Raw genomic sequence first — 12,693 nt, forward strand, 5'->3', positions numbered from 1 at the left:
CTGCAGATGCTGTCAGACCTGCTGAGTTTTTCCAGGTACTTTTGTTTTTGTTATGCTTTCAGTGTGTCTTGTTCCGAATTCTAAGTGTACCGGGCTGCGACTTCAACAACTTACACTTATGCAGTGCAATTAAATGTCTGAACACACCTTGCACAGTTTAGGGGAGGGGAGGTAACAAGACACCAAGCTGAAAGTGGGATATGAGGGATAGAGGAGGTGATCAAAGTTACCGAGGCATATTTGAAGGCATTGAGAGATGAACGCTAATGCCACAATGGCTTAAAGTTCTGCTGCTGATGACGAGATGAGGGAATGCCCAGAAATCCAGACTCAGGAGTGGAGGGTGCAAGGCAGGGAAGGTTGCAGATGTGGTATTAGAGTGAGGTCATATAGGGATTTGTGAATGAGAAGAAGGATTTTCAAGTTGGGAGGATGGGAAGCCAGTGAATGTTGATGAGGACTAGGGCAAATGTGGAGTGGGTGGGAGGAAGACTTAGTTTGGGATTGAATATGGACAACAGAGCTCTGGCTGTGAATATGTGTAAAATGGATCTTGCAAGGCCAGCTAAGTAGGTATTAGAAAAGCTGAGATTGGAGGTGACAGAAGTCTGGGTAAGGGTTTCAGTATGGTGGAGGCGAGGAGGTATTGAGGTGGGTGGTATTTCAGAAATGGGAGGTCAGTCTTGGTGTTTGAAAAATAGCTCCAAGATGGAGCAGAACACTGTAGCTGACCAACATGCACTTCAGTTTGATGCTTCACCTCCTGACTTCATCTCTGGTGTGGCCAGGTTTGGGATGGTCAGAATTCCAACTTCAGTCTGCACAGATAGATCTGTCAATTATCTGTCAATTTTGATAATCCACATGGGAGGATGGGAAGTGGATCCCCCCATGACAGCGGATAATGAACACCCATTGTAACAATGGAGATAAGATAAAAGAAAAAAAACAACAATTAGACAGCAATGAATGATCTTGTTTTTAAAATGGCCAACTTGAACAAACAAAAAATAAAATAATTATAAAGCCTCCTCGACTCTACAATGGAACAAACATTTTTACTATTGCACGATTAGGTCCACTTTGTCTAAACTGTCACACTGCAAATGGGTATCTAGTGTTCTAGAATCAAGCTTCCTGGTCCTCATATGGGAAGGAAGAAACCAACTTTTTTTTTAAACATATTTCAAACAGAAGAATTTGATGTTTTCTCTGATCAGAATCTAATTGTGTGCTCTACCAACAGGTATAAAAGGCCAAGTATTTGATGAGATGAACAACAAACTCTCGGGGGCCCACGTGCAAATAAACAACCGTACTACCCCAATTCCCTTTAATACCTCTGCTTCTGGGGAATATTACAGGCTTTTACTACCTGGCACATACAAAGTTAAGGTATTAGTTTCAGGAACTTTCAGTCTCAAGTGTTTTTTAAACCTTAGGTTGAAATTTAGATCCAAGGGAAGTGTTACTTACCACTGGTATGATCCAAGATACTTCAAAAACTCATTAATCAATTGTTCTCTATACTTAATCAATTGTTTTGCCATGTTTATCAATGAGTTAGATGAAGGAATACAGAGCCATATATCCAGGTTTGCTAATGACACTAGGTTAGGTGGCACAGTAGTAGTGTGGACGGAAGCAGAATGCTGCAAAGGGACATTAATAGATTTAAGCTCATTGAGATGAAGATGATGACTGAGATCCAGTTCAGTATGGAAAATTGTGAGGTCATCCACTTTGGACCAATGTATTTTCTAAATGGTAAGAAGTTAAGAATTGTGAAGGAGCAGAGAGACTTGGGGATCGATGCACAGAAGTCACTTAAAGCTAGTGGTTAGATGCAAAGCTATATTTAAAAAGCAATTGGAACAATAGCCTTTATATCAAGAGGACTGGAACGCAAATGGGAGGAAGTTTTGTTACCATTGTCCTATTTAGACAGCATCTGCAGTACTATAATCAGTCCTGGGCACCATACATCAGAAAGGATATATTGACCTTGGAGTGGGTATAGCCCTCATCCACAATAATGATACTGCAGTAAAAGGGTTAAATTATGAGGACAGGTTGTAGAGTCTAGGCTTGTATTCCTTTGAGTATAGAAGGTTAAGAGGTGACCTAACTGATGTGTTTAAGATGCTTAAAGGTAGATAGAGAGAAACTATTTCCTCTTGTGAGAAAAGAGAGAATAATCTAAAAATTAGAGCTAGGCTGTTCAGAGGTGATGTCAGGAAGCCCTTCCTCACAAAAAAGTGTTGTGGAAATCTGGAACTTTCTCCCCCAAAAATGTTGTTGAAGCATGGTTGAATTGATGGTCAATTGAAAATTTCAAAACTGAGAAAGATAGATGTTTGTTAGGTAAGAATATTAAGGAAAATGAAGCAAAGGCAGACAAATAGTGTTGAGAGTCAGGTCAACCATGATCTAATTGAATGGCAGAATATGTTCAAGGAGCTGAATGGCCTACTCTTGTCCCTATGTTCTCTGCACAGTAGCATTTGCAAGGATCCTCTACAGAGCACTGTACATTCTCCATTTCTTTGGGCACAGATTCCTTTTACATAATCTACTTGCATCCTACTCCCTTGATGATATAACATTGTATTAGTTATGGCTCAGTTGGTAGCACATTTGCCTCTGAGTTAGAAGGTTGTCAATTAAAGTCCCACTGCAGGAGAATCGAGCACAAAAGTCTAGGCTAACACTCCAGTGCAGTGCTGAGGAAGCACTGCACTGTCAGGTGTGCTGTCTTTCTAACAAGGCCAAGAGCTCATCCACCTCTCATGTGGATGTGATAGATCCCATGACAATATTTTAAATAAGAGCAAGGGAGTTATCCGTGATGTCCTGGCCAATATTTATCCCTCAATAAAAATCACTAAAACAGGTTATTTGGCCATTATCAAATTCTGTTTGTGGGAGTTTGCTGTGCCCAAATTGACTGCCGCTATTCCTACATTAAATCAGTGGTAACACTCACAAGGTCATCACCCAGCATGGCACTCAGCCATGCACAAGTTCAATACCTGTTTGCGTGGGGGCACAGGTAGGACGTCATAACTAGTTCTCAATGACCCTTTGCTCGACAGTGGGAGAAGAAGAATAAGGTGAAGGCAGGATCACCTAGGCTGTGATGTCCCCCCACAACTGATAAGCTTGCTCAGGCTGACAGTTGAACAAAAAGTATTTGGCTGCGGTACAGAGAGCAGGAGCCCGTGCCAGTGGAACAGTATCGCAGCATGAGTCAGCACCTTCTGGTGGAAAGTTAACGCAAAGGAAAGACAAATGTTTGTAACAGATTTTAAATGAGAGTCTGACACAAGCTGTTTTGTTTCCTATTCCTATAGGTATTTAAGGAAGGTTACCATCAATCAACAGTAACTATAACCTTGAAAGACACTTCTTCATATCCATATAGTGCAACAGTTGTGAACTTTATTCTGAAGAAAACAGATGATTCAGTCATACCCAATCCAACTCTAGCGCCACCTTCAAACAAATACTCTTTCAGTTCTGGGGAATTTACCGGTATCTGTATTGGTGTGGCTGTTGGAGGCGTTCTATGTGGGATTTTGGTTTTCTACCTCATAAAACCTCAGATAAGTACGTGAACAACATGGTAAGAAATAAAAGGTTGCTATGTAAAGATATCAAGAAACATAGAACAAAGGCGGGGTAGGGGTGGTGTCATGGTATTGTCACTTGACGAATAATCCAGGGACCCAGGGTTATGCTCTGGGGATCTGGGTTCGAATCCCACAATGTCAGATGGTGAAATTTGAATTCAATAAATATCAGGAATTAAGAGCCTAATGATGACCATTGTCATAAAAGCCCATCTCATTCACTAATGCCCTTTAGGGAAGGAAATCTGCCATCCTTCCTTGGTCTGCCCTACATATGATTCCAGATCCACAGCAATATGGCCTAGTAAACCACTCAGTTGTACCAAACTGCTAAAAAGTGTAAAAGGAATGGAACCGAACAGACAACCTGACCTAACCTAGGCACTGGAAATGACAACGGCAAACTCAGCCCTGTTGACCCTGTAAAGTCTAACATCTGGGGGCTAGTGCCAGACTTGGGAGAGCTGTCTTACAGACTTTTCAAGCAACAGTCTGACATAGTTATATTCACAGAATCATGTCTGACAGACAATGTCCCAGACACCACCATCACCATCCTTGGGTATGTCCTGTCCCACTGGCAGGACAGAGCCAGCAGAGGTGGCAGCACAATGGTATACAGTTGGGAGGGAATTGCCCTGGGAGTCCTCAACATTGACTCTGGACCCCATGAAGTCTCATGGCATCAGGTCAAACATGGGCAAGGAAACCTCCTCCCGCTGATTACCACGTACCACAACCCCCCTCACCTCAGCTGATGAATCAGTGCTCCTCCATGTTGAACACCCTTTGGAGGAAGCACTGAGGGTGGCAAGGGTGCAGAATGTACTCTGGGTGAGGGACTTAAATGTCCATTACCAAGAGTGGCTCAACAGCACAACTACTGACCGAGCTGGCCAAGTTATAAAGGACATAACTGCTAGACTAGGTCTGGTGGTGAGGGAAAAACATACTTAATCTCATCCTCGCCAACCTGCCTGCTGCAGATGCATCTGTCCACGACAGTATCGGTAAGAATGACCACCACGCAGTCCTCGTGGAGACGGAGTCCCTTCTTCACATTGAAGATGTCCTCTATCATGTTTTGTGGCACCATGACAAATGGGATAGATTTTGAACAGATCTAGCAACCACCAAGCAAGGGGCTCAACCATGGTTCAATGAAGAGTGTAAGAGGGCATAAGACATAGGAGCAGAAATTAGGCCATTCGGCCCATTGAGTCTGCTCCGCCATTCAATCATGGCTGATAAGTTTCTCAACCCCATTCTCCCGACTTCTCCCCGTAACCTTTGATCCCCTTACCAATCAAGAACCTATCTATCTTGGTCTTAAATACACTCAGGAGCAGCACCAGGCATACCTAAAAATGGGGTGTCAACCTAGTGAAGTTACAACACAGGACTATTTGTGTGCTAAACAGCATAAGCAGCAAGTGATAGACGGAGCTAAGCGATTCCACAACCAGTGGATCAGATCTAAGCTCTGCAGCCCTGCCACATCCAGTCGTGAATGGTGTTGGGCCATTAAACAACTCACTGGAGGAGGAGGCTCCACAAATATCCCCATTCTCAATGATGAAGGAGCCCAGCAAGTCAGTGCATAAGATAAGGCTGAAGCATTTGCAACAATCTTCAGCCAGTAGTGCCAAGTGGATGATCCATCTCAGCCTCCTCCAGAGGGCCCCAGCATCGCAGATGCCAGTCTTCAGCCAACTCAATTCACTCCACATGATAGCAAGAAACAGCTGAAGGCACTGGATAATGCAAAGGCTATGGGCCCTGACATTATTCCGGTAATTGTACTGAAGACTTGTGCTCCAGAGCTTGCCACGTGACTAGCCAAGCTGCTCCAGTACAGCTACGACACTGGCATATACCTGACAATGTTGAAAATTGTCCAGGTATGCCCTGTACACAAAAAGCAGGAGAAATCCAACCCAGCCAATTACCAGCCCATTAGTCTACTCTGGATCATCACTTAAGTGATGGAAGGGGTCATCAACAGTGCTATCAAGTGGCACTTGCTTAGCAATAAACTGCTCACTGATGCCCAGTTTGAGTTCTGCCAGGACCACTCAGCTCCTGATCTCATTACAGCCTTGGTTCAAATATGGACTAAAGAGCTGAACTCCCGAGGTGAGGTGAGAGTGACTGCCCATGACATCAAGGCAACATTTGACTGAGTGTGGCATCAAGGAGCCCTAACAAAACTGAAGTCAATGGGAATTGGGGAAAATTCTCAGCTGGTTAGAGTCATACCTAGCACAAAGGAAGATAGTTGTGGTTGTTGGCGGTCAATCATCTCAGTTCCAAGACATCACTGCAGGAGTTCCTCAGGGTAGTGTCCTCAGCCCAGCCATCTTCAGCTACTTCATCAATGACCTTCCTTCCATCATAAGGTCAGAAGTGGGGATGTTCACTGATGATTGCACAATGTTCAGCACCATTCACGACTCCTCAGATACTGAAGCAGTCCATGTCCAAATGCAGCAAGACCTGGACAATATCCAGGCTTGGGCTGACAGGTGGCAAGTAACATTCATGCCACACAAGTGCCAGGCAAAGACCATCTCCAACAAGAATGAACCTAACCATTGCCCCTTGCCATTCAATGGCATTACCATTGCTGAATCCCCCACTATCAACATCCTGGGGCTTATCATTGACCAGAAACTGAACTGGACTAGCCATATAAATACTGTGGCTACAAGAGCAGGTCAGAGGCTAGGAATCCTGTGGCGAGTAACTCACCTCCTGACTCCCCAAAGCCTGTCCACCATCTGCAAGGCACAAGTCAGGAGTGTGATGGAATACTTTCCACTCGCCTGGATGAGTGCAGCTCCAACAACACAAGAAGCTCGACACCATCCAGGACAAAGCAGCCTGCGTGATTGGCACCCCATCCACAAACATTCACTCCCTCCACCACCAATGCTTAGGGGCAGCAGTGTGTACCATCTACAAGATGCACTTCAGGAACTCACCAAGGCTCCTTAGACAGCACTTTCCAAACCCATGACCGCTGCCATTTAGAAGGACAAGGGCAGCAGACACATGGGAATACCACCACTTGCAAGCTCCCCTCCAAGCCACTCACTATCCTGACTTGGAAATATATCGCCATTCCTTCACTGTCTCAGGTCATAATCCTGGAACTCCCTCCCTAACAGCACTGTATGTGTACTTACACCAAGGAGGCTGCAGCGGTTCAAGAAGGCAGCCCACCACCACCTTCTCAGGGGCATTTAGGGATGGACAATACATGCTAGCCTCACCAACGATGTCCACATCCTGTAAATGAATTTTAAAAAGTTATGCACAGAAACTGGAGGAGGAGGCTCCAAAATAATCCCCATCCTCAATAAAGGGGTAGCCCAGCACATCAGTGCAAAAGGGAAGGCTGAAGCATTAACGACTACCCTCAGGCAGAAGTACCAAGTGGATGATCCATCTCAGACTCTTTCTGACATCACCAGCATCACCAAATTCGATTCATTCTATGTGATATCAAGAAATGGCTGAAGGCACTGGTTATTGCAAAGGTTATTCACACCGGGAATAGTGCTGGAATAATGCTGAAGACTTGTGCTCTAGAGTAGACATGCCCCAAGTCAAGCTGTTCCAGTACAGCTACAACACTTTCATCTACCCAACAATGTGGAAAACCTGTCCACAAAAGGCACTTGCAAATCCTATGCGACCAATTACCATCTCATTAGGCTACTCTTGATCATTAGCAAAGTGTTGGAAGGGGTCATCAACAGTGCTATCAAGAGGCACTTACTCAGCAATAACCTGCTCACCAGGTCCTGCTCAGCAATAGCCTGCTCTCCTGCAATAACCAGTTAAAAAACAGAAAATGCTAGAAAAACTCAGCAGCATTTGTGGAGAGAGAAAAAGTTAATGTTTCAAGTCCATATGACTCTTCTTCAGAGCTTTCAGATTTCCAGCATCCGCAATATTTTCCTTTTATCTAGGGTTTTGCCAGGTCCACTTGGCTTCTGACCTCATTTCCACCTTCATCCAAACATAGACAAAAGAGCTGAACTCAAGAGGTGAGGTCCTTCAAAGCAAGACAGCCTTTGACCAAGTGTGGGATCAAGGACTGTAGCAAAATTGAAGTCAATGGGAATTGGGGGGAACTCTCCACTGGTTGGAGTCATACCTAGCATACAGGAAGTTGGTTGTAGTTGTTGGAGTTGATAAGCTCAGTCCCTGGATATCGCTGCAGGATTTCCTCAGAGTAGTGTCCTAGGCCCAACCATCTCCAGTTGCTTCACCAATGACCTTCCTTCCATCATAAGGTCAGAAGTAGGGATGCTCGCTGATGATTGCAGAATGTTCAGTATCACTTGCAACTTCACAGATACTGAAGCAGTCGGTGCCCATATGCAGCAAGACTAGGACAACATTCAGGTTTGGGCTGATAAGTGGCAAGTAACATCCACGCCATATGAGTGCTAGGCAATGACCATTTCCAACAAGAGGTAATCTAACCATCTGCCCTTGGCATTCAATGACATCACGATCGATGAATCCCCCACCATCAACATCCTGGGAACTACCATTGACCAGAAATGAACTGGAGCAGGCATGTGAATCCTGTGGCTACAAGAGCAGGTCAGAGGCAGTGAATTCTGCAGCAAGTAACTCACCTCTTTTCTTCCCAAACACTGTCCTCCATCTACAAGGCACAAATCAGGAGTATGATGGAATACTCTCCACTTGCCTGGATGACTGCAGCTCTAACAACACTCAAGGATCTCAACACAATCTAGGACAAAGCTTGATAGATTGATGGGGCAGTAATAGGCCGGAATGGATTTGTCCTTTTTGTGTACAGATTGTACCTGGACAATTTCGACATTGCAGGGTAGATGCCAGTGTTGTAGCTGTACTAGAACAGCTTGGTTAGGGACGTGGCAAGTTCTGGAGCACAGACCTTCAGTTCTTTTGCAGGAATATTGTCAGGACCCATAGTCTTTGCAGTATTCCATGCCTTCAGCTGTTTCTTGATATCACGTGGAATGAATCGAATTGGCTGAAGACTGGCATCTGTGATGCTGGAGACCTCTGGAGGATTAAGGATTTTGGGATTAAATGGTAATTAGGCGGAATACAAATCCTTTTAGCAAATAACTGATGAATATTTATATTAAATAATTGATCATGCATTGGAGATTTTTTACCTTTAGAATTTGAGTGGGTCCCTTTCATTTTATAATTACATGATTTCTGTGGTGTTTTTTGCAACTGTCAACTTGATTAGAGTGAACATGGGGCAGAATTTTTCCCTCGTCAGGCGGGTGCCAATTAACGGCCAACCAGCGCGAAACGCAGTCTGGGAGCCTCAGTACTGCGGGGTGGGGGGGCGGGAGGAGCGCGAGTGCTGAGGTGTGCGCATGCACGGGGGGGGAGCGCACACTGACAGCTCCCCGAAAGTACAGAGCTGCCTCAGGGAGCTGACGGATTTTAAATACAAAAATTAACTTTTAACATATGAGATAAACATGTCTCCACATGTGACTCAGTCACATGAAGAGGGGCATATGAAAAAGGATGTTAAGAAATTTTTATTTTTTTTTTAGTAAGCGCCAGAAACCTCATCCTGCCCGTGGAATGAGCTTTCGTTAAAAATGCAAAGGCCTCCTGGCCTATTCGCCCGCCTGCCAACCAAATAGTTGACCGAGTAGCGAAAAATGCAGCTTAATTAATTAATTAAGGGCCTCTTAATTGTTGGTGGGCGCCCTGCTGCCTCTTGTGTGTGTCTGCCAACCAAAAGATCGCGATGCTCTTCCGACGTCATCATGCACTATTTCACTCCCATTCAGCTCGGGTGCGAACCTGCCTGTGGGACAAAAAATTCTGCTCATGAAGTCCTTTGCAAGTCAGGCAGGACCAATTGGAGGCGGACAGAAAATGATAATTGATATTATTCCTTGCTAGTGTGTTCTAATAGTTTCACAGCTGTGAATCCTTTGTTATGAACAATCATGCCACTACTTTTGAAACTGCTCTCCAAGGCAAGGAGGGCCGTAGAGAGGACATAGGCACATGTAGGTCAGACAGGGTAAGGATGGCAGATTTCCATTAGTGAACTAAATAGGTTTCTATGACAATTGACGATAGTTGTCATGGTCACCATCATTGAGACTAACTTTATATTCCAGATTTATTAATTGAATTTAAATTCCACCAGCTGCTGTGAACATACACCCAGATCGTTAGTCTAGGCCTCTGGGTTACTAGTCCAGTGATATTCCCACTATGCCACCATCTTTCCCAGTGAAATGGTTGTACAATTCATGGAAGCCTCTTAAAAGGATTCGGTTTACTTTTAACATTTGTTCCATTGTGACTGACTAATGTGTTCTTTTTCAGATAAAAGATCGAAAACCCAGCCACAGGAGGTGGAAGTTAAACAAAAGGAGACTTCTGATTCCGCTGCAATGACTTTTTTTTAATCTGACTGCAACATCTTACACCTTCAGGACACAGAGTATTTTTAGAGCAGGAAAAAAAACCAATAGATCCAACAAAAAACGTTCTTTTTTTTGATTGATCCAACACCAAACTATCTGAATTCTCATGATTCACCTTAATCTCTTCTCACTTTCGAAGCCCATCCCATTGTCTCTTGAACCCATCCCTACAGTCCATTTTTGATAATTCTCCCTGGTAACTTGTTCCATTCATTGTTTGCAAAAGTTCCATGTGGTCTTCCTTTCTAACTTCTGCTTCCCTTGCCAAGCCCCGATAATGTCACTGCTCTTCCCCAACTTTAACGTGTGGCATTCCAACCCTTTTCTCATGGCAAAATGCATTGCCCAGATCAATGGTGTCAATTTCTCAAAATTTGGAACACCTCAAAGTTTTGCGATTTCAAAACAGTTCATTTTCCTTCACACGGTTATCATTTCAATCTCTCAGTGAATGTGTAACGAACACTTCATTCACCAGCTTTGTTGTTTCTATAGGCAATGAAAACGACTCTATCATGCTTACATACACCATATTGCAGCCCTGGAGCCCCACTCACCCATCATTAAGAGCAGTTAGGGATGGGCAGCAAATGCTGGCCTTGCCACCGATGCCCACACCCCTTGAAAAAATTTAAAAAATGGAACATTGAATTCTGATTAATGACAAATATTAAGCTCAGTTTTAAAATAAATGACGTAAGGGGTGAAAACAATTGGGACATGCATGTAAAGGACACCCTGCCTGGGAAGGCTGTTTTTTTACCCTGCCCTCTTAACACTCTGATAGCTTGTTGATTAAAAAAATACGTACTCAGTGATGGGTTCTAAATGTTTTTGATAAATTTTGAACTCTCTGTCAAAATCAAAAATGAGTATAAATAACAATGCCAAAATGTACAACAGAGAGAACACCAATAAAAAAAATTAACAATTATGTTTTGATGAACAATGAATAGAGGAAAGACCAATCCTTCCTTCAGAAATTTCTAAGCAATTTGCTGCTTGCTGCAACTTTGTGCACAGTGCACCAGGAATTGTAATAATGTCAGTCTCCAAGTACAAAATCACCCACCATAGCTTTTTTTTTTACACAGCGAGAGTGTACTTGCTATCCAAAAAAAAAGCCATGTTTTCAAATGATACTTGTTGCAGCATTGTTTGCTTCTACTCATTGCTGTGACCTTAATTGTTCATTTTGATGACAAGTAGTTTGGTTTCCAGTGAGTTTGTGATTTATATATTTAAATTTTAAAGCACTTTCCAAAATAAATTATTGTGTTGAAATAAGTCTCCTGCATCTGTTCTCTTTTGGCAAGTTTTTCACCTCTAGGACTTGGGTTTCAATCCAGCTCAGACTGATGGGACCTGTGAGCTGTAACAAGAGCCCTACGGACACAAGTTGGGACAATTCCTTCTCAAGTGGTTTCTCTTCTTGCTGACCCTCACTTCTGTTGAATAGTAATTGATGACAAATAATTATTTTCCTTTCCCATTCATCATTTACATCCTGCTTCCACAGTAACATGGTCCACAGGTTGTACACATTGAAAACCCAATTACGCCTTTCTGCCTCCACTGTTGCTACTATTTCATGGATGAAATGAAATTTCTTCCAGCTCAACACTGGGAAAACCGAAGCCATCCTTTTTATCTTCCACCACCAGTGCATACATGCCTCTCAATCTCCCCCCACCCCAACTTAATCGTCCTCATCAGTTGCCATGTCTTAAGTAGATTCTTAGCTGTGTTTTTTTCTTCATTCCCTCTAATACTCAGATGTTTCAGTTAGAACCAGAATTATTCCTATTCCAGCATTACCTTCCTGTTAGCTTTGCACCAAAAACATTGCCCTACTGCTCTGCTTTAATGATTATTGGACCTACAGGAGATGTATACACATGGATTGTGTAAAATATCTATTGCCTGGTGCAAAACTTTAGAAGAACTCAAAGCCACGTTTGGAACTGGCTCCTCGAAAAGGGATTCTCATGAAGTGGGGGAAGCTTTAATGTTTGAACACCGATGATACAGTACTATGGAACCATTTGCAGAGATACATGGGAAATCTTCTAAATTCCTATGTCACCAGTGCACTTATAGACTAGTAATGTTTATGTATGTAAAGTGCCCAGACATCAATCAGAAAATCTTTTTACTATTGTCAGTTTATTGGCCATAACATAGGCCTATTTGTAATCTCCTAGATTTTGTAAAACAGTGGAATTAATGTTATAACAGTCCATGGCCCAGGCTATAAACTACAGAACCCATTTATTAATAGTAAATTGATGGTAAGCAGTAGCAAAGACAAACAGCAGATAAAATGTAATATACGGACATGGCTGTTTCTCATTGGAATTCAAAGTAAAGTTGAAGTTGAGACAGTCCCTAACAAAAACTTTATGTTGGAGTTTGCTGCCTAACATTCCACAGAACCGTCAGCCGCCTTCTTGATGGCCTTGGTTGAAACTGGACTTATAATTCCAGTATGTTTTGAAGTGGAGGTCAGCCATGATCAAATTAAATGATTTTGAGGGGCTGAAGAACCTCCAACCATTCCTAATGTTCCTTCTGACTGG

The 12,693-nt window shown here is 43.2% G+C and overlaps 1 protein-coding gene across 1 annotated transcript in view; it reads left to right on the forward strand.

Moving 5' to 3' along the window:
* LOC144684401 (carboxypeptidase M-like) overlaps window positions 1–11,398 on the forward strand; it is a 105,361-nt gene extending 93,963 nt beyond the window's left edge. Inside the window, exons 12-14 of the mRNA XM_078548131.1 lie at window positions 1,247–1,395; window positions 3,354–3,609; window positions 10,014–11,398. Coding sequence (XP_078404257.1) covers window positions 1,247–1,395; window positions 3,354–3,609; window positions 10,014–10,096 — 488 coding nt within the window. The 3' untranslated portion in view covers window positions 10,097–11,398. The remainder of the gene's footprint in view (window positions 1–1,246; window positions 1,396–3,353; window positions 3,610–10,013) is intronic.
* The last annotated feature ends 1,295 nt before the right edge of the window (window positions 11,399–12,693 follow it).

This window comes from Cetorhinus maximus, chromosome 9, assembly GCF_964194155.1.
Source record: "Cetorhinus maximus chromosome 9, sCetMax3.hap1.1, whole genome shotgun sequence".
In the NCBI taxonomy this organism is placed as follows: domain Eukaryota; kingdom Metazoa; phylum Chordata; class Chondrichthyes; order Lamniformes; family Cetorhinidae; genus Cetorhinus; species Cetorhinus maximus.